This window comes from Aquila chrysaetos, chromosome 22, assembly GCF_900496995.4.
Source record: "Aquila chrysaetos chrysaetos chromosome 22, bAquChr1.4, whole genome shotgun sequence".
Taxonomy (NCBI): Eukaryota; Metazoa; Chordata; class Aves; order Accipitriformes; family Accipitridae; genus Aquila; species Aquila chrysaetos.
The window spans coordinates 4,495,122-4,518,662 of record NC_044025.1 but is presented as its reverse complement, the minus strand read 5'-3'; the positions used below and the strand labels follow the sequence as shown (position 1 = coordinate 4,518,662).

The 23,541-nt window shown below is 36.3% G+C and overlaps 1 protein-coding gene across 1 annotated transcript in view; it reads left to right on the top strand.

The window, feature by feature from the left end:
• The window catches only part of DOCK2 (dedicator of cytokinesis 2), a 213,200-nt gene that overhangs the window by 55,132 nt on the left and 134,527 nt on the right, over window positions 1-23,541 (top strand). The window contains exons 25-26 of the mRNA XM_029998203.1: window positions 290-396; window positions 16,001-16,149. Coding sequence (XP_029854063.1) covers window positions 290-396; window positions 16,001-16,149 — 256 coding nt within the window. The remainder of the gene's footprint in view (window positions 1-289; window positions 397-16,000; window positions 16,150-23,541) is intronic.

Sequence of the window (23,541 nt, the reverse complement as noted above, 5' to 3'; positions counted from 1 at the left end):
CCTCCACCACCCACAAGAATATCTTTATTCCATTGAAAACAATGGAAAGTAACAAATGTTTGTAAACATAGGCAAAATCTAGTTCAACCTCATCTTGTTTCTCTTGAAAGTTTTCCTTCTAACATGCCACTGATCTCATGTCAATGTTTGTGCTATGGTAAATAAACCTAAGTCTTAAAAAGAAATAAATGTTTAGAAATATATGATCTTTTGCTCTTTCTGTCTGTCTTTATTAACACATGATGAATTAATCTGTACGGTATTTATGACACTTTTCCTTTACATGCAGCCAACTACTATATGAATTTTACACTTGCATTCCACCAGTGAAACTACAGAAGCAGAAAGTGCAGTCCATGAAGGAAATAGTACGCAGCAACCTTTTTAAAAAACAAGGTAAATATAAAATGCCTTTAAGACTTAAAATAAACAGGTGTCAAAATGTTGACTTATGTTTTGTGCAATTCATGTTTGAAACTGAGTAAAGCTAATACTGAGAGAGTGTGAATGCCAGAAGTCTGACCTCTGGAGAGGATTCACCTCTTTCTACAAGACGGCTATTGTGCAAAGCATGATTGCTAGCCTAGAACAAGGAGCAGGTGGGTCTCAGAACAGTTTTGTGTGTTTTTCCTATGATATAATGGTCAGATGGATGGAGCTGTATATATCCTTTCAATCCATTTGTAAGCTCTATAGTGAAATAGGAACATGAAAGGAAACATTGTGAATGCAGCTTATGTTATATAAGTCTTCTGCCTGGGCAGAGGAAAAAAAGTCTGATTATGCTGTCGTATAGCTCAGCTGCAATGCAGCATCTCCATTTATAGGAATTGTGATGTTTCTTAACCTTTATCAGAACTTATTGTCTTTCTCCACTCTCAGAACAGGAGCGATAAGTGGTACTGAAATGTCTTTATTGGCCTTGTGCTTAGTCTTCCTTCATATTATCACAGAAAGGGAATTTTTGCTGAAGGAGTCCTTGCAGAGAAGCCCAGTTTTACATCATCTTCACTGTTAAGTGTTTTGTCTCCTCTCTTGTGGACTGGATGACTTGCTTCTCTCTCAGCATCTTACTGTTGTGTAGAAAACCTCCAGAACTTTGAAAGGCACACGAGCTACTCAGATGGATGTCCATTTTGTCAGAATTTCAGTTTCTGGCAATTTGTAGATAATGATTCTACTATAACAGTGGATAGCAAATAGTACTGAGCATGAGTTGGAGTGAGAGGACTGTTCTGCTCATCTCATTCTTCTGTGTTGCCAGAAGAGTGATGCAGTTCTAGCTAGCTAGGACAGATAAAAATTCAACTTTATTTAAAGACCTGTGTTGCGTTCTATGGAGACTGAAATGTATATTGTATGCTATAACAATAATTAGCTCTGTGTGTTGTGTTTTGAGACCATTATAGATTTCCTGGACAAAATGAAGAAAATAACATAGTTGATTTGTTTAGATTAAATTAGGTAGCATTTTAATTTATATTTATGTTAATAATTTTCTGGTCATCAGCTGTGATTTTTTTTTTTTTTTTTAACTGTGTGTAAGACTCAAGGTTGTTTGAATCAGTGGAACTTAAAATAGCTATAGCTTGGGTATCTGCAGATACTGATTTTACAAGTAAAGTCTGATATATCATTGCATTACCAGTTGCTTTTACTGCTGCTGCTTCTAAGATAGAAGTGCCAGTCTTAGTTTTATCTCTGCTTCTTATGGTGAGTAGCATTTATACCAGAAGGAAAAATATCCTCTCACAAAACTGAAAGACTCTTAGGTTAAAATAATGCACTCTCTTAAACTCCTGATCTTATTAGAATTCAGTCAGTTACCTTGACTGTGTTTAATACTGATTTTTTTTTTGTTTGTTTGTGTGTGTGTGTGTGTATGTATGTATGCATCAGTAACAATCTTCTGTGCAAACTGTAGATATAAAACATACCAGCCTGAACTCTCAGGTTATGAAAGGTTTGGTTCATCTGCAGTAAACCCACTGCTTTGCTCAGTTAGAGACTTAGCAGCTGAATAGTTCAAGTTCTGATAGTACTAAGTATATTACTTGTTTTAATCTACCTTTTGCTAACTTTTGTGCTTTTAGTGAGATATGTTAGTCTCCAGTCAGATACTATTTTTCTGGAAGAAAACTCAACTTTTTATCGTTCTGTCTCAGAATTTTAGAAGACAGTATGAGAGCAGGCTTTGCTGTGGAATAACAATGGTTTGATAATTTTTCTTTAAAGAAACTTGTCTTATTGAAATATATTTGTTACTGGTTCATATATCAGGAGTGTTGGTCAAGACAACAGATCCCATGCTCGTATAATAAGGAATAAAGCCCTAGTAAAGATCCAGAAGGAAAATAGTTGAGCATACAATAACCTGTGTGCTTCACAGTTCTATTGACTTGCATCTTAGTCCTTTTAGTGTACATCCCACAGCTCCTTTCTTCCATATCGATGTATGCTCCAGAAGAGAAAAGAGTGGGGGTTTGAATTCCAAAGAAGATACCATTATAGTCTGCTTATTGTGGTGCTTGTTTCATGTGTTTAGCAGGCCTTTGCTTTAGCTATGGTCTGTTAATGCAAAGTATTCTGTAAAGCTTTTACTGCTTGCAGATAAATAATAATAATAGATTGCTGCTTGCTTGTAAATGCAGCTTGTCTGATGTCTTGAAATATATAGCTGGTATATCATGGAAAATGTCTACCTCAGAATATGCTGTGAATTTAAAAAGGGTATATGTTTTCTGTTTCTATATTTTTAAGGTGGTAATGAATAAGAAATTTTGCTAAGAGGATTTCTAATTCTGAGGAGCTTTTATAAAAACAATAAATGGTGGTTTTTGTATACTGCTGACCAGATAATCAATACATTTTAATTTTTCCCAGACAGGTAGTTAGTGGATTCATTTAATCTTAAATTTGTAAATTAAAGAAATAAATCACATCCAAAACCTCTCTGTGCTATTTTTTGCTAACATATCAAACACTTGACAGCAAAACCAAGCAGCTGAGACCATAAAGGCAGCATATAATACTTAAACCGTTTGCCAGCTTAGCTGCTTTGCACTAGATCCTTTATATCTGAGTAGGTCATTGTGATCCAAACTTGCACTAGTAATTGACAGTTAAAGTGTATGCATTTGATAATATGTAGAAATTAACAGCTTGTTTATATGCTTATGGTGATAACATATGCAAGATCTACTGTAAAATGCATTTACTGTAATACTTGGTGTATAATTATATAATAATACTTGATGCTGTTGTTTTTAGAGAAGCCTGAGTAAATAGATCGATTTTTTTAATTATTAGTTTAGAACAAGAGACAGTCCTCTGAAGAAGCAGTTGCCCAAAATAGAGAAATCAAGTTGATGTAATTTTAAAATAAAGCTAAAACATGCCTAATTTGTTTTAGCTTTATCATGACATATTGTTTTAGCCAGAGAATATTCTTGCTAACTAGAGAATATTCATTTAAAGATTTTGTACTTGAGTATTTTGATGAAGTGACAGAATAAAACTGCTTCTTGCTGTTATTGTAGAGTTTAAAATTTATACATACCTGAAACTGACAATTTTCCTTTTTTTTTTTTTTTTTTTGTCTTGGGGGTGCAGGGAGAGGGGCAGGCATACCTTTTCACTATCCTCAGTGCAACCCAGTCAGGGTCAAATAGACTCTTGCAAGTATATTTTCCTTTTCATGAGACTGTTCATATCTAACAGATATTTTATGATTATTTGCATGTATGTTTTGTTTTCATATTGCTTGGATTTAACCTTCAAGTTGTAATTACCATAGGGGAAGGTCCACAACATGTTTAAGTGCAGGCACTGAAGAATGTGAAAAGGTCAATACATGATTAAGTATCTCTGATATTATAGCAGTATGAAAAAGTTTCTGTACTGTGCTATTGTAATATTATGCAGAGTAAATAGCAAACAAGTCCTTTTTCTTGTACATTGCCGTGGTTGAAAATAGAAAATTCCAAAGATCCTTTTTTGCTCTACATTAAATACAATTGATTCTAAAATTAATTGGGTAGAGAACCAACTGTGTTTGCAGGGTGTAGACAATGCCCGATTCATTACTCCAGGCAATGAGGTGGAAGGTAATTTACAAGAATGAAAGCATATGTAGTGTATCACAAAATAGGATGCAGTATGATAATTAAGGTAAGATTGCCAGCAGTATCATTAACTAAAATTCACATTTATCTAGAACAGGTAGTATTTTTTTTCTGCCGTGAATATGGAATATATTTGACTACATTGCTAATTACAATGAAGTCTATTAATTTGCATGTGTTTCAAATTATCCATTTTTTCTCCAGGCTTTAGTGTTTAGTCTCTTTCCATGTAGTTCGCTACAGTTCCAGTTCAATTAATTTATTTCCATTCCCAATAGTACTGTCTTTAAAATTTAATTGGATTTCATATATTGGTATTTCTTTTCCTTTACCCGTTGATGTTCACAGCATTTTGTAAGGAAGTAGACCTGTGAAAACGTGAAAATGTCTTTTCAAAAAATAAAAAAAGCCAGTGAAATTTGGTTTTATTAAATAAGTTACACATGAACCTGAAGTTGGAAGCCGTGAGGTTAAGCTGAATTTATTGGTATGTATTCCGAGGCATTCAAAAGTTCTCACTGCATACTGTCATGGAACAGAGTGCTTTCATCAGATAGGATGCACAGTCCTGCTGACTGCTGCTATAATTGATCTTCAAAAGCTCCACAGCACTACAGCACTTTTACAAGCCCTTAAATTACATTGACAGATTTTTTTTGTTGATGCATTGATTTCTTGTTCCTACTCTGTAACTATAATATAGCTTAGAGGGGCTATGGTGGTTCAGGTGTTTGAGTGGCTGAATGTAGGAAGACTGATGCTTTCAACTGCTTTTGCACTTTCACCGTAATGTTTAGGAACATTCTAACAGAATGTGTCAGCTCATGCACAGACATTTATCCAGTTTTGTCTTCAGACAATATTATGTCCTTCTTGATCAGAGGACAAGAAATCTTCTTAAACTTAATTTTTGAACTTTCCTTTTAGATCACTTGGTAATTCATTATTTAAAAATATCGGAGGGAAACAAATTATTGTTTTGTCCTGCATAAGCACCCCTAATGGGCTTTCGGTGTCTCATGTATGATGTAAGAAACTGTCTCCTCATGTATCTTTCCCTTTGTATAGTGGGTTGTAACAGACAATTCTCTCCCTCTCGTGAAATTCTTTATTGGACCTTCCAAAGAAAAGTTTTGTTAGAATTGCTTCATTTCTATGTAAAACTACTTTTGATGCATCACTGGGTTTTTTAGGAAACCTATTGCCAAAATTCCCTGACCACGTCTCCTTTTTTGAGAGATCACCAAGTTAAGACATAGCTGTTTACAAATTATGTGCGATTTTTATTGTAGTTAGTGTTTATGAACTTACAGTATTTGGAGCTAGATTTTTATTCTGAGTTGACCATGGAATAATCACTGATATTATGCTGAAATTTGTAAATCAGTTAGCCTTGGGAGAATTGGTTTTTATTGGTGTGAAATGAATATAAAATGCTTGAACATATGTGTATGTATTCACGCTGCTGCTTTTGACTTCATATTCTCTAGAGGTCCACTCCTGACTAGGAGTTTGTGCTGTAGCAGAACACTGTGAGATCTGCTCGAAAGAATATAAACTCTAAGTAGGTCATACAGATGGTCACTGGCAGGGGTGGGAATAGAGTTTCAGTCTCTTGGCTTGAAATCCAGGTCCTCTGCTTACTGTGGCTGTAGACAGCTACTGCGTGTTCAGCATATGCGAACCACTTGCTGATTTTGGAAGGCCAGCAGCAAGAGACATATGTTAGCAGTAGGGGTTAATTTGCCAGGTGCCAGAAGAAATGCTGAGATTGTAGTATTTTTTTTTTTTTCCTAACTGAAGAACTCTTGCTATTGTACTATTGTTTAAACAAGATAGGTACTTGCACGCACCCATAATTTGGTTGCCTAACATTCATGTGTACTTTGCTGAGTTTTACCTGTGAAATACTCCAATTCTTTCATTTCACTGCTTGAAAAGTATCGGTAGTTCATGTGTTGGTGATCTAAAAGAGCAAAGATTTAAGTCAGAGATGAGATTTGTTCCTTAAAAAGTAATGCACACAGAAATTTTTGAGGTGCAGCTGAGGAAAACTGTCAATAGGTCGGTCCTGTGCTATGAATTTTGTGTGTGTGTTATTTGTTATATACAGGTTAAACTGCGGCATTTTTTCAATTAGATTCTGATCTTAAATACTGTAATATTAAATTCAAGCAGAACCAGTAAAATAAAATAGGTGAAGTGTAATATGGCATGTGTAGTATAGCACGAAGTAAATGCAAATGGGTTTGGTAATGTTATGTTTTTGTACAGTAGAGCCTCAGCAATCTAAGATTGTCCTGCTAGACTAATGAACTTTCCTGTCTGAAAAAAACAGGAAGATGATGACTTGTACTTTCATGTTCTTTGGAATTCTTCTTTCTAAAGGTTTGAATTTATTATGTGGGCTATGATCTGTCAGGAAATGCAAATTTGTGTTGTATAATGCCTATGTTTCACCAGGAATGTAATCTTCGATTTATTTATTTTCTTTTAAAGATCCAGCTGTAAGTCAATCTTGTGATTTCACATGTGTGCAAGTCAGGGTCAGCTAAGAAAAATTTTAGAGTTAAAATGGTGGCATATAATCAACATCAAGTCTCTGTCCAATCTTCTATGTAACCCAATTAAAGATTTAGAAAAATGTGTATTGTTTTTACCTTCAGGACTGTTAAGAAAAATGTTTTTAAAAAAAAAAAAGGGTAGAAGGAACACTAATTTCTAATTAAGCATTTTTCAGTTTAATTATTATTACTGGAATTGAGTTATAGATACTGATTTTAATTGTTCTAGTAATCTTAAATTTTATTCCTACTGATATGAGTTCTTAACCCAAAGTTTTATTTCTCATTTTTCTGTGATTGTTTTCCTGCACTGTTTTCAACACAACTTATTAACTTTTTAAAATGTTTGAAAGTAGGAGATAGTTAATGCATTTGACTCTCCCATTTTTAGCTACTGGGAAAAAATTGAAAATACTCACTGTTCATAAATTCCTTTATAATTATTCTCTATTGAAACACAAAATCTTTCCTGTGGATTCATTCTTGAGTTTTGTACTTACCTTTGAAAAGATTCATTTAAGAAACACACTTATGAGATTAGGGTGGGTTTTTTCCTTCCTCTTTTTGTAATATGCAGTAGTGTTTTTAGGGGTACATTACCTTTAAAGCATCACTTCAAATCCTGTATTCATTTTTTGCCAGTTCTATTCCTGCAATATTTTGAGATATATATATATATATAAGGATGGCATATGCATATCTGTAGGTTTTTATCTGCATACATTTGTGATGAACACATGTAGATTAAAGCCATTATTTTCTTCTGTTTATGGAGGAGTAGGTGGCATGCTCAATATTGCTACTGGTAACTTTTTGTTAGACTTGACCCATTATGGCAGTTGTTTCAGTTATATTTTTTTTTAAAAATCTTGATATATGGAGGGAAATCTAAATCAAGTTAGGTGAACTAGCTTTAACTTCTAAATGTGTAAAAACTGTTTACAACTACTTCAAGTAGAAAAGAGAACAAAAACATATTACAGAAGTTGATAGGAAGCTGTTACTTTAGCAAAATTTTGTGTGTCAATTAAATGAAGCGTGGAAACATGCAAGTTGCAATTCATCAATATTCCATAATCCAAACACAAGGCAAATTTTTAAATCTGCCAGAGAGGATATGCTGACAGGCATTTGTGGCAGGCTGGCAGACTATAATGATCGCAAGCTGGAAAAGGCACTGAACGCTTACATTGTTGTTTTGGCTACAGCAAAGATAGTGTTAGATGTTGCTCTGGCTGCCTTACAATACATGGCATTACTCAGCTCCCGTGAGGAGTGACAAAACTTTGAGATACTCACTGAAGTTGGGAAGTGGATGTATTCTGCAGTGTTATGCTTGGTCACAGTGGTGTGCTGTGACTGTTAATGCTGTACCTATTCTGTATCTGACCTTACTTGCTGACACTTGCTTTGAATGGTCAGCAACAGTGTTGTGTGCTGTCTTCACAGGACCAACCACTGTGTTTCTCCTTCCTGTGTACTATATTCCAGGAGACAAAAAGAATTTTCATCTTACAGTGCTGTCAGAGTCTGTAGGTAACTTATGGTACCTCCCCTTTCTGTGGCTCTTATCTAAACCGTGAAATTTGAATTTAGATTTAGCAATGAGTAAAATACATCCAATTTTAAATTCATGACTTCTGGGCTCCCAGCAGACAGTTAAATGGCAAATAACGAAGAGGGAAGACTTTTAATAGAAAGATGCCTGCAGTTGTGAACAGATGTCCTTTGTGAAGAGGCGTGGTGCTTTAACTGAGCACTGACTGCCATCAGAAGTCTCTCCTCGCTGAATGACTGTTGTTCACTGATTTTATTTTTAAGGCTTTGCTCTAAATCTGTATTCAGATGACACCTATGTCCTTATTAAATTGGCATGCCAGTTTTTAAGTGGGCATGAAGCCATTCTAACAGATGGATATGACTACAGGCATGCCAGTGAATCAAGAGTAGTGTTTCCTAAGGGAGACAAAAGTGGTGTTAAATCTTTATTACCATTTTGGCTGCGCATATGAGGTAGTCGGGAATGAAGCCCATCTGTGATTTTCACTGAAGGAGACCCAAATGTCTTTTTTAATGACATTATTGCATTAATGACTTTAGAGTTTGAATTTCACTTACCTGGTACAGAAGAAATCATTAGATATCTTCTGAAGGAGAATAAGGTGAATAACCAAAATCATATACCAAAACCATGTAACTGCTTAATCTTTTACAAGAATGAATCTACCTGTCTTTATTCAGGAAGGTGCTACCAGGGAACTTCTCTCTGAGAGGTGTGTTGGAATTTGGGGTTGATAAATATGTAGAACAATATGTCTTTTGACAGACCTTAATGAAATAAATGCAAGATACTCAAACTGTATGTTGATGTTTCATATGTTCAAATACAGTTTGGGACAGCACATGTTTTATTCTGGCTTCTAGAATAAAAGCCAGTCAGAACAGTTGTTTTTTCATGGGTTTGAACATTAAGAAAGAGTGTTATCTGTCTTTGGTAATGTTATCACATCATTTATCAAGCAAAAAAGCAGCTAGTACTTAAACAGGCATCTGCCTCCCCCCACTGTGTCTCTCCCCATCTGTCTTGAGCTTTTGTGGGGCAGGGGTGAGCAGATGTGTTTATGTGGATTGCTTAATTATAGAATCGTTTAGGTTGGAGAAGACCCATAAGATCAAGTTCAACCATAAACCTAATGCTGCCAAATCCACCACTAAACCATGTCCGTAAGTGTCCTAAGTGTCCCTAAGACATCTACATGTTTTTTAAATACCTCCAGTGATGGTGACTCAGCCACTTCCCTGGGCAGCCTGTTCCAGTGCTTGATAACTCTTGAGGTAGTTTCTTCTTGTCCTATCGCTTGCTACTTAGGAAAAGAGACTGACACCCAGCTTGCTAAGATCTCCTTTCAGGTAATTGTAGAGAGCAATAAGGTCTCCCCTCAGCCTCCTTTTCTCCAGGCTAAACAACTCCAGCTCCCTTAGCTGCTCCTCGTAAGACTTGTTCTCTAGACCCTTCACCAGATTCGTTGACCTTCTTTGGAGACACTCTAGCACTTCAATGTCATTCTTGTAGTGAGGGGCCCGAAACTGAACACAGTATTTGAGGTATGGTCTCACCAGTGCCAAGCACAGGGGGATGGTCACTTCCCTGCTCCTGCTGGCCACACTATTTCTGATACAGGCCAGGGTGCTATTGGCCTTCTTGGCCACCTGGGCACACTGCCAGCTCATATTCAGCCAGCTGTGGGCCAATGCTCCCAGGTCCTTTTCTGCAGGGCAGCTTTCCAGCCACTCTCCCCTAAGCCTGTAGCATTGCATGGGGTTGTTGTGACCCAGGTGCAGGACCTGGCACTCAGCCTTTTTGAATCTCATACATTTGGCCTCGGCCCATTGATCCAGCCTGTCCAGATCCCTCTGTAGAGCCTTCCTACCCTCGAGCAGATCAATACTCCTGAGCAACTTGGTGTCATCTGCAGACTTACTGAGGGTGCACTCAGTAATGAGTCCAGATCATCAAATACTACAACAGAAAGTTTTGCTTTGGCTATTTCTTTTCTTAATTACTGTCTTCTATGATTTTGTTAATTTTTTTCTCCTTTTCCCTAGCCAATGAGTTGTTGATGCTCAAATGAGCACTTCGCTCATTTTGCTTACTTAACTTGTGCAATTATATTAATATTATAATCTGGAATTTATACACCCATTCAATAAACTTTTCTTCGTCCCAAGATAACAGAGGGATTTCATATTCTGTAGAATGTTCCAGTGAAATGGTTGTAACAGGGTTTTTAAAGACGAGAAGGCGTGACTAGTCCATCTGCAGGCTCAGGCTGAGACCAGGGCTTGTTTGCTACAAATACTAGTCTTTTTCAGTTACTTTGATTGTATGTGTTCATCAGAACATCTTGGAATTGCATCCTCTCATGGGATGACTTCAGCTGTTGGGATCTTATAAACATAATTAATTTTCCTTTTCTAAGACTATTGTCTTTTGTTTATGAATAATGTCCTAGATGTACATTATCCGAGTTGTTTACTACACACAAAATAAAGTAATTCTCCTGTATTGCCTTAACTAAGGAGCTGAGTTTACCTAGCAGCCAGTCAAAAAACCAGGCATATAGCCTTAACCTAAACCAAAATAATTAACAACAACAACAACAAAAATACGATTTGCTTATAAGAATATATTGAACAATTTTTCCATGAATTACAATTGCAGGTTGTTTTTTTTTTTATCAAAAGGAAATAATATAGCTAAGGCTTGTTATCCGACCTTTGAATTTCCACGTAGCTTGACGCTTCAGCATTGTTCACATCTGAAAATGCACTGTAAGTAACTGATCAGTTGTATATGTTAAGTCCTTTTAATAGAATCTGTATGTATCAAATATGGATCAAATTTTAATTTATAATGCAAAGTACAACTGGGAGTAATGATGCTTGCAGAGTAATTACCTCTTAAAACTGGAGGAAATCAGTTGTACCTTCTGCCTCAGTTGTCCTCTCGGTACAATAGGAAAATTTTGTCTACGCAAGAAGTCTTGCTTTCTTAATGTTTAAATAGTATGGAATGACTTTATGCAGAAAAATTATGTCAAAGACTTATTTCTCTTACCAAAATACGTGTGCGTGTAGTTTTTAAATGAGTTACAGACAACAGTGGACATTTTGCGTTCTGGTAGGAAAAGTTTTAAATGGCCTCTGAAACCCTGGTATGGAGGAGTTTTAAATTCAATAGAGTTTACTTCCACCCCTCTTTAAGGTGTCCAGTGCAACTTGTAATTTGTGATCTCCTCTACGCTTCCTGATTATTGGTCAAATGGGCATCACTGGTATTTGAAGTCATATGTAATTTAGTGATTAATATACATATAATACCTACCTTGAAGTCCTAACTTTTTTTCTATATGAGTGCAAATTTTAAATGTACTTTATCTAAAATACAGGATTGACTTTGATCAATGACTTTGTTCAGTCTAGTCTCTCCTTTTGAAATAAAGCTCGTTAAGTATAGATTTTTATTATGATTTATTATCTAGTTGCTTCCTAAAAATGTAAAGGCTACCCAAAGAGAATTTTTATATTTGCTATCTGTCAGACATTTCAAGGGAGATCTTAATGGCTTAAAAATCGAGCTGGATATTATTTTGGAGGAGGGGGGGCAATAAGTATGTTTATCCTGGCAGACGTGAAACTTGTATGTGCATATAACATTCCATCTTCTTTGTGAGTGGTGAAAAGTGGCTGAGATATATAATTTGACACAACTTTGAGCTTTGTTATTAACAGGTCTGTTAGCAGAGCAGTTCCTACTGATCTTTTTGAAGTGGAAATGTTTTAACAATGTTATCTACAAGTAAACAGTTGCCAGCTAAATTTCTTACAGGCTGTTGATTTGGAATCTGTATTCCTATGACATGTGATTGCAGATTAGTTAAAAGTTGCATGTGTTTGTCTAAATATGTCCATCTTCATGTTGTGTTCATTGTAGCTGTTACTGTGTCTATTGCAGAATGTTAGAATAATAGTTCCGCATCCTTATAGAAAGTGGAGTTTGTACACAGCAGGTTTAGAGAAGACAACTTGTGACACAAAATGTTGCCATGTGTAGATGTAGATACAACTGCAGACAAGTATGTACAGTGACACTGTATGCAGATGAGCTTTATTGCCTATCATTTGGGTTGGTGTATTGAATCCACAATGCTATAGAAAAGATTGGAGGCTTAGCTTGTGATGAATCATTCCTTCAGCATATCTTGCATGCAGTTAGAGAATCAGAAAAGGAAGACTGGGATGAGGCAGAGCGGGTATCAGGAAAGAGAAGCTGAGTTTTTGATGTCCCTCAGTGCTTACTGCATGTGTATTTTCATACAGGTTAAATATATGTGAAGCAATTTTTTTTTAGCTCTCTACAGATGCTGTGCAAGTGCGAAGGACTGAATTGACAAGGAATAGGTTTCTCCTGTCTGTCTTTAGAGTCATGGTTTTGATGTCCTCTCTTCTGGTATAGGAAAGCTTGATGTTTGAGTCTATGGATGAAAAAAAATGGCAAGTCCTAAAAATGTCATGATTTACGTATAGAGGTATATATGTAGAGATGTATCTTTGCTCCAAACTTTCTGACAGTCTCCATTCATCTTCCAAAGATTGAAGATCTAGCAGTCTCCTGTAAATTTCTTGCTGTGTGCTGGTACTTGTTATCAGTAGTTGGCTACTATGTTCTGTTTCTGAGGATTAGCAGCTGGTAATTTGCAGTACACCAAGCTACTACTATGCTACCGTTAATTAGTGATTTTTGCAATAAAGGATCATAGAATAGTTCAAGTTTGAAGGAACCTGAGAATGTGTCCAGTCCAATCTCCCACTCAAAATGGGGTAAGCTGTGAGGTCAGACTAGGTTGCTTTGGACTTACTCCAGTTGGGTCTTGAAAACCTCCAAGGCCAGAGACTGGCTATCCTGTTCATTCTGCTACTTGGCTGTCTTCATGAGGAAGAATTTTTTTTGTAATATCCAGTCTGAACTGCTTGTTTCAGTTGAGTCCGTTTTTTTTATTATTTTAAAATCTGTTAAATCCTGCCATCTTTCAGTAACAGACCGGAAATCCACTGCAGTCCCATTTTAATTTCTCTCTTGCAACTTCATAAGCAAGTTCCTTGCATGTACCTCAGCATGCATGTACCGGCAGCATATGGACTGTATGGAGAAGTTAAAAGGCTGACAAATAACTCTTTCAGCCCAACTTTGCAGTGGGAATGAAACAGTCATTGCTGTTCTGTTCTAGAGAAGTGGGTGTTTATACTAGTGGGTTTAGCAGGTGTTTACACTGATATGCTTATGGTCTTTTTCATAAATGTCATGAAGTGGAACTTGATTAGCCATAAATGTTATGTCGAAAGGAAAAAATATCTTAAATTTTTTTGGAGTGGTCAGAACCTTGATGAATAAATACTGAACTGATCATAATATGAACTGTTTCTCCCCTGAATAACCCTAGAGTATTGAAGGACAGTTTCCACAGATTGCAGTGAAAACAGAATTAAAGTTTGTTTTCTAGTTTTCAAGAGTAGGTAGGTAATAATCTAATTTACAGCTTGTACTTATTTGTTGACTGAATGTATCAACCCTTTCCTTATTAAAAAAAAAAAAAAAGTACTGTCACATTTCAGCAAGTTTTAAAGGTATTGCATATAATTTTTAACATTCTTTAGTTTAGTTTTTGGTCAAGAAGCTAATGGCACTGCATTTGTTGCATTTATAGTTAGTTATTAGAAGTGGTTCATATGAGCAAATCAAGAAAGAATTTGCTAATTATCAAATTACATCTCAGTTTCAGAAAACTGTATAATGTTTGATGTCAGCAGCTGGTGACAATGAATCTGTCAGTATTGATGACTTTTGGAGGGGAGTTTTTCTCTGTCTTCATGGACACAAATCCACACTGAAGTGCTTTAGGAGTGTTAGTATGCCCTGCTACTATGCTCTACTAAGTGCTTTGTAAGTGCAGCAATTTGGTTTCTGGAACACAGGGGTAGTTGGTGGCCTGCATTAAGTGCAGGAAGCTGGTCTATGTCCAGAATAGGTCACATAAATGAACTGTAAGCTGTGTGAAATTCTTTTTTATGCTGCTCTTTGAACAGGTCTTGTGTTGGTACATGTTATTTAACTGCTGTTATACTAGTGAGTTTATAATTTAGTCATTGAGTAAGATTTCTCTTGTAGCTTGGAACAAGGGTTAAACAAAATCAGATAAATAGCCTTTTATTCATGTTTTGGCATTAGCAAGAGTAGAGATAACTTTATGAGGGAAGAAATTATGCTGCCCCTTAGATGTGATTAAAAGTTCCTGGCTTTATATGGCTTGGAGATGTTACTTGAAATAAGAATAATCTGTATGGATAGCTGCTGTTGCTTCATCTGCAAAATTCAGAAATTCATAATCTACTTCCCATTTTTTTCCTTTCTTTCTTTCTTACCCTCCTGTCTTCCTGTACTAGCACCTTTATTTTGGGGGGATTCTGAGTCCCTGACTTGTTTTAAATCACATTGGGTACAGTTTCACCACATCTCAGACTCCACTTGTTTATCAGTGAGTATGCTGTATGTGCAGGTAAAGGTGTTCTAAATAATTCTTGAAAGAAAAAAATAAAAAGCCACATTTTCTTTTTTTTTTGCAGTAATTAGGAAGTTTTCTAGTTTTGTTCTTTTTTCTTTTTTTTTCTTTTTTTCCCCAGAAACTGTGATATGTGTTATTGATAGAAAATAGTATCCAACTGGCAATATAAATATTTTTCCACAGAGTTAAGACAGACAATTTTCAGCAATAACAAATCAGTTTAATGGAAATGAGTAAGAACTTCAGCTTGCTGTCTGTGACTAGAATGCTTCTGTAGTTCTACACAAATTTTATTCTGAGGTGGAACCTTTGAAGGTACATTTAGCTTTGTTTTCTTCCCAGGTTATTTTCATAAATGTAGCAAATCTTTGAAGCATCTGCTCAGTGTTATTCACGCTGTTGTGCTGTACCATCTTTAATTACATAGCACTCACTGTACAAGTAAGTTGCCACTTAAATCATTCAGTGGCATGTATCAATTAAATTAGGAAAAAAAAAATCTTCTACATCTTTTATTCCTAGATAGACAGTGCCTTCATTGAAGTTATTTCAAATTTGTGTATCTTGTCCTCCTGACATTTCCTATAAAGCAGCTCTGTCTTAAAAAGTCAATATATACGTGAGACTGAGTTGTAAATTACTCTTTGTGTCAGCTTCCTTAGATTTAGATAAGGATGAATGTATGCATAGCTCTCGCTCTCATAGGCTTTATAGGCCTTTCATTAGAGTCTTTTCCTTGTCTGCATTCTTTTATGTGTTCTTAGAAGGTATGTGTCAAAACTATGCAGATAGAACAATTCTGTTGCTGTTTGTGTCTTATTTTCAGAAAGAATAGTATTTTTTTTACATTAAACTCCTGTCACTACTTCCACATAGCTTATTTCCAGGTGCTTTGTAAGTAAAGTAAATAATTTGTCCCTAAGTGCCAGGGACATGCTAAACAGCCTTCAGAATTTAACTGAAACAAATTATTTTTGTCGGGAAGTTGTGTTTCTAGTATATGAGAAATACTGTTGACTTAAACTTGTGTGATATTTTTGTATCCCTGAGGCATGATTGGAAAAATCAAAAAATCCACGTTGGAAGGGACTGTAGCTGTTAAAGCATATTGTGTTTTACTCTTTGGAAGAGGGTTTATTTGCAAGTAGTATTTAATTTATATATGTTCTTAAGGTAATTTCCTTTCTTTCAGAATGCAGGGACATTCTGCTTCCTGTGATTACAAAAGAGCTGAAGGAATTACTGGAACAGAAGGATGATCAACAGCTCCAGGTCCAAGAGAAGAAGTACTGTGTTGAATTACTCAATAGCATCCTGGAGGTTCTGAGCTGTCAAGACACTGTAAGTATTGATGGTGATGTAGATCGACCAAGTCTGTAGTAAGCCTGAGCCGATTAGGTAGTAAATTATTGATGCTTATGAATCTCATCTAAATTTTTAATACAAGTCAGTGGCAAATTGAACTTTTCTCCTATTTTTCATAAACTTAAGTTAAAGGGCAGTTGAGGTATTAAAGGTGAAGTACTGAAATCTATGCTATCTTTTTTTTATTTCTCAATTTTGTATTTTTAAATAGTCAGCTGCTGTAAATCACCATAGTATTATTAAAAGCAGTGAGGCTGCTGTGTTTTTTCCTAGCAGAGGTTTAGATACTTTTAGTTTTGACTGGTCAAGTTCAACGGAATACATACTGAAATGAATTAGAATATTATGACACCAAGCTGAGTATCAATGGTATCGATGACACCAACCTGACAGGCTGACATGCCTGAGGGATGGGATGCCTTTCATAGGGACCTGGACAAGCTCAAGAATTGGGCCCATGTGAATATCATGAGGTTCAACAAGGCCAAGTGCAAGGTCCTGCACCTCAGTTGGGGAAGCCCCAGTATCAATACAGGCTGGGGAATGAAGGGATTGAGAGCAGCCCTGCAGAGAAGGACTTGGGCTTACTGGTGGATGAAAAGCTGGACGTGAGCTGACAATGTGCGCTCACAGCCCAGAAAGCCAACCGTGTCCTGGGCTGCATCAAAAGAAGCGTGGCCAGCAGATCAAGGGAGGTGATTCTGCCCTTCTACTCTGCTTTGGTGAGACCCCACCTGCAGTACTGCGCCCAGCTCTGGGGTCCTCAGCACAGGAAAGACGTGGACCTGTTCGAGCAGGTCCAGAGGAGGGCCACAAAGATGATCAGAGGGATGGAACACCTCTCCTATGAGGACAGGCTGAGAGAGTTGAGGTTGTTCAGCCTGGAGAAGAGAAGGCTCTGGGGAGACCTTACTGCAGCCTTCCAGTACCTAAAGGGGGCCTATGAGAAAGACAGGGACAGACTTTTTAGTAGGGCCTGTAGTGATAGGACAAGGGGTAATGGTTTTAAACTAAAAGAGGGTAGATTTAGACTAGACATAAGGAAGAAGTTTTTTACGATGAGGGTGGTGAAACACTGGAACAGGTTGCCCAGAGAGGTCGTAGATGCCCCATCCCTGGAAACATTCAAGGTCAGGTTGGACGGGGCTCTGAGCAACCTGATCTAGTTGAAGATGTCCCTGCTCATTGCAGGGGCGTTGGACTGGATGACCTTTAAAGGTCCTTCCTTTAAATCATCAAACTATTTGATGATTTATATGATTTATATGATATTTATATGATATTTAGAATCATCAAACTATTTGATGATTCTATGATTATTCTAAGTATTCAGAATAATTTTCAATTTTGATCTCGTTTCTTCTATAAAAACCTTTGTGGTTTCTAAAAGAAATGTTTTTCAGTGTACAAACGTTGTAGGTTATGGTTTCTGCTTTCAGCAATGTCTGTGCAAAAAACAGATTACTCTTTACTATACTTAATTTTGAGCCTGTAGTTTCATTCTCAGGCTCCTGAAGTTTTGTTGCACAGTGGAAATTGTCATCTGGGTGGTTGCTTTTCTCATTTGAGAGAGTATTGAATCAACTTTTTACTCCCTCACTTTTTAATGAGCACTAGGTTATTTGATGAAGTTTCACAATAATTTGAGGAATTTATTCTGAGAAATCCTCATAATTAATTACATTAGGGAAGTTGTAATTTCTGCTATGAATATGTGCTGATTTCTCCTGAGCTGTAGTTTTCTGATACATGCATTCAAACTTTGCTTTGGATAAATGCAAGTTGTCATTTTAGTTGTTTTTCACTATGGATCCTTGGATCATTTTCTAGTAGTGAAATCATTACAGCATGTTGCATAAATATCTTTGAGTTTGAAACTGAAGGGGCTTGTCTGTTTGCACAGGGCAATCTTTTCATGTGCATTATGAGCTATTTTCCGCATTGTTTTAGATATAAGCACTTCAGGAGGGATTGATACAAGGTGATACTTAAGAGGTATATTGGAACATTTGAATTTCCAATGGAAATTATAAGAGAAATGGTGAAAGCATGATAGGGCAAAGAGTGAAGTTGTAAGTTTATAGGGCTATAATGTACAGTAATCCAGTTTCATTACTGCATATTTTAAAAGATGAAACAGTTGTAAAGCAAGATGGATTAATACTTTCTGCATGTATACCATGTAAATTTTTATTTTTAAACTTAACAGTTGCTGTCCATAGTTAACAGTAGCTGACATGGCAAAGACTTGTTAGTGCCTACTGAAAATAAGGGTTTGTAGCTCATGTTTGCGTGAATGACTGCATTGCTATATGCAGAACAGAATGAAGAAGTCGAATTCTTGTTGCTTGGTATGCATATATGTAGCCCCATGCAGTTTGAAGACTATTTTGTAGATTCTAACCTGTCCAGTTTCCAAGAGCGGGAACCGATATATCCAGAATGATGTAGAAATGCAACGGGCTGTTTTCCAGAGAAGAAACATTTGAAAATGTAGGGTTTCTTTAAAAGGCATCCCATTTTATTTATTTCTCAAATTACTGTTTCCAAAGAAAACCTGTGTCTTATTCATATATTAAGTGTGACTTGGCATAAAACCAGTTACTAAGTAGAATTCTTGCTAATAAATATTTTTGTTCATTTTTGGAAATGCTTGTAAGTCTCCGTCTTGCGGGGAAAAAACCCCAACATTTTTAAGTGTAGATAGATTTTTCTTTTTTTATTTTTTTTTTATTCCTCAATATTAGTAAAAACATAAAGCTTGAGGGCTAGAATATGACCTATATCTGAACTGATACATCTCCTATAGAAATGTCTGTAGAAATAAGGTGTTGATGAAGCGCAAAGGTGATTGAAGAAAAGCAAGTGTTTGTTTCAATAAATTCCATGCTTGAGAGGTTTGTAACTGCTGGTTTTAGACAGTTCTGTGAATGCGTTAATGTACATATGGCTCAAGGACTGAAGAAAAAAAAATAGACAAATACTTTAGATTTCATTTGGGAACCTTTTAGTTTAAAACTGTTTGGTTAGTGTGATGTTGCTGAGAGCTTTTGAAAAGCTCTTAATTTTTTTTCCTTCAGGTATTCTCCCTTGATATTAGGCAAATGCTTAGCTGTATTTAAAATCAAATGCATTTTATCATTGAGGAGAATGTTATCTTTAGTAATAGGATTTTTTGGCTAGTTTTTTTTCCACCAATCAGTATGATGTGTATGTTTAAACACAGCTGGAGACCAGAGGCTTAATAAGTAGTTGCACTCTTCATATGTTTGGACTTCAGTCTTTTAACAATCCAATTAAAATTGTGTAATTTGTATAGAATTATGTTGTTTAAAAGCATGTAGTGCATTCTGTGCTTTTACTCCTATTGAAGGAGGTGGCCAGGCAAACCTTTTTGCCTTATGACAGACAATGGCTTTTTAGGCAACACGTAACCCACTATGTCATGAAAATTGCCGAGAATTTAAAACACATGCATTTAGAAAAACCAAACACATTCACATTTGTTTAAAACAAGTGGCATTTCTTCAATAGCTTCTTTTAAGGAAGGTAATCTGTAAACTGGAGGTTCTCTATGAGATGTTTGGGTGGCAGTTATCTACAGATTGCATTTGCAAGACATACTGATGAATTTCTAAGGTAAGGACAAAAGTCCCTTGGAGTAGGTTTAAATCCAGTAGTGGTATCAGCATATGACTACCCCTCTGGAGGCATCATATTCATGAGTATAAGAAACATTGTAGAATATTTGGGACATAAACAAAAGAACCAGATGCTTCTGTTGAGAAAAATACATACCCTGGCATGCCTTCTGGCAATACAATTGCTGATCAGAGACAGTATGGATGTTAGAATATATTAAGGTATATGTAATTAAATATAAGACTGTTTTTTTTAACTACAACAGCAAATGCATGACTATCACTAGTAGCTTTTTCTTTCCTTGACAGAGAATCCATGGGTAAATTATTTTAGCTGTGCTAAACACTGGTCCTGCTTTAGTACTAAAAATCTGCTTTTGAGATGACTTACCTGAAGGAGAAAAAAAAAAAGACCAAAGGAAGGTAACACCTTCAATACAGCAGTATCTAAGGCATCAGACAGTAATTTGTCTTTAAGAGACAGTGCAGATTTCTGGAGCGTAACTTTGATGTTTAATTTCCAGCTAAAGTGAAAAATCTTGTTTCAAGGATATACAGTTTTGACTCGCAATGGGAAATACTTCGTATCCCATACTCGTACAGGCAAATGGAAAAGGTTCACTATATGACCAGATTATGATGATAGCAGTATTTAGGTAGGCTCCTTCAGAATGCCTTTATTTAGTGTGATCTAGATATAGAGAATTGTTTTGGTAATTAACCAGATTATTTCTTATGGGATTGCACTTGAACCTTAAGATTAATGCAATTTTCTATTGAACAATTTATTTCCTGTATCTCTCAGCATCTTTCTAAGAAAATGGATGCATTGACCTGCTGGAGAAGAAAACTTCAGGCGTTAGTGGCAGACTCACTTTACAGTATTCATTGTAAGCTTAACTCTGTCTTGAAAACACCAGCATCTTGTCCATCTTTTTTCTGTTTTTCCAACTCAAAAGAGAAATCCAGTTTTGGATTAGAATTTAAAACTTTTTGTAAACTTAACTTTGATATTTTTGCACTGAATTTATTCTGTGAATATCACCAGAAGTAGAATATACACAAAGGACAGAAAAGAAGCAGTAGTAGTTGTTCTATGTTTTGTGTGATCAAAATTTATGTTGTGAGGTGATCTTTGAAGTTGTTACAGAATTTTTGAAGAATGTATTTTCTTTATCAAAAAAAGAAGATATTGTGATATTATCAGCTCTGCTCTACTCTTTTGCCCTACCTTGTTTAGTGAGCAGGAACATGTGAATCATCAGATACTTCTTCTCTTCAGCTGCTGTGTAGCTGTGGGGTTTTGCAGGTAGCAAGTACATTGTTAAGAACTCTGGTTTATGTTAAGGACTTTATGAATAGGCAGTCATTGTTTGGCATCTGGGTGAGATGCTTATGTTTGATTTTAAATTGCTTCCACAGCAAACAACTTTTGCACATAGATAACATTGAATCATGTCTAAAATTAGCTTCGTAGCTTAAGACTCTGTGCTTTTAGCACCTGTGAAATACAGTTAAAGCTCAGAACTGCAAGTAATTCGTTCACGAAGGTTGTGGTGAAATCCCTGGCTTTTTTTTCTGTTTTAATTGAAAACATTTCCCTTTTTCCCCCTTTACAACAACTTTGATGCGTGCAATCTGACAGTCCATCATAAGATGACTTTGTCTCTAATCTGACATATATCCTATAGTTTAATATTTAGTGTACCAGAACAAGTTTTTATTTATAGTGCTTACATGATTAAATGTAATGGTAAACGCTTTCTTTTGGAATCTAAAATAAAATCTTGCTTGAGACTACAAGTGGAAGTGAGATGTATAATATTTTCCTGTTCTGTGCACAAAGTCAGTAATTGGCAGCAGCTGCATTTTAAGCTGTTGATTATATTAGCAAACAAGTCTGGAAGCATTTTAGAGTTGTACGGAAATTTGTAAAGCATTTGCCTAACTTACGGCAGATCTTATGACTTTAGCAAAAGAGAATTTCAAAGGAATTTGGTAAGGGAACCTGCATGTTCTTTTAGGGCCAGATACCTTAAGTTCTTCTGCAGACAATTTTCCATCAGAACAATGTATGATTATGAACTATGCCATTTAAAAAAAAACCCAAACTTTATCCTCTTATGTGTGCTCTTTTTTTGTGTCAGAGGGGGAGCACAAAGTTAGAGAACTGGATGCATAAGAGAGTGAGCATCCTGGATCTGGGTGGTATAGAGTTCATTTTCTTCATGGCAGCCCAAATGGTGCTGTGGTTTAAATTTTTGACAACATGGTGTTGATAACACACCAGTGAAAATTTTAGTTATTGCTGAACAGTGCTTGCACGGTGTCAAGGCTTTCTCTGTTTCCCATGCCAAGAAGTAGGCTAGAGTTTGGCAAGAGTTTGGGAGGGGACACAGCTGGGACAGCTGAAATTAATTGACCGGAGAAGTATCTCCAAGTGGCTATCTCAAGTACAGGTTGTGTAATATTATAATTCTGAAGGAGCCATTCAGTTAGTCCATGTTTGTCACTGTCCAAATAAATGAGCACTCTGTCATAGTCTGAAGTGCATGGTTGACTCCAAGACAACAGAATTACTCTAATTTTTGTCCCAACCCTGTAGAAATTTAAATAGAACATGAAAGCTAAGTCAAACACTAACTGCTATTACTCAGCACAGGTATTTTTCAAGGGAGTGAAATTTTGTTTGGTTTGGATTTTCTATTAAGTAATTCATGTGTACCAACATGTGCCATCCATCCCATCAATGAATCTGAAGGCATCTGAGTTCTGAGAGAACTTCCTACTGCTGACCTGCATACCATATATGGGCTTTGATTGTTTCATGCCTTGGTGTCATGGTTTAACCCCAGCCAGCAACGAAGCACCACGTAGCTGCTCACTCACTCCCCCTGCCCCCCAGTGGGATGGGGAGAAAATCGGGAAAAGAAGTAAAACTCGTGGGTTGAGATAAGAATGGTTTAACAGAACAGAAAAGAAGAAACTAATAATGATAATGATAACACTAATAAAATGACAACAGTAATAAGAAAAGGATTGGAATGTACAAATGATGCACAGTGTGATTGTTCACCACCTGCCGATCGATGCCCAGTTAGTCCCGGAGTGGCGATCCCCCTGCTAGTTTATATACTAGATGTGACATCCCATGGTATGGAATACCCTGTTGGCCAGTTTGGGTCAGCTGCCCTGGCTGTGTCCTGTGCCAGCTTCTTGTGCCCCTCCAGCTTTCTTGCTGGCTGGGCTTGAGAAGCTGAAAAATCCTTGACTTTAGACTAAACACTACTTAGCAACAACTGAAAAGGTCAGTGTTATCAACTTTCTTTGCATACTGAACTCAAAACATAGCACTGTACCAGCTACTAGGAAGACAATTAACTCTATCCCAGCTGAAACCAGGACACTTGGTCACCTAGGAAATCCTTTTCATTGATGAAGACAAACATATGTTTTGATTACCATAATCAGTGAAATGGAATAATACAATTCATGTTTTTTCAAGGGAGCATTTATATATGGTACAAGTTGCTAATTTAGCTTCTGAAAAGTCTTATGCTTACCCAAATGGACTGCAACCAAATGGTGGGTTTCCAGGTTTCACTAAAAAACATAGGTCATCCTTGTGAGGTGAAATATGATCTAAGAAAATGCATGTTACAGTGGGTTGCTAGACTGTCTTCTGAAGCTAGAAACTGTTACTTAAAAGCTGAAATCTTGTGTATAG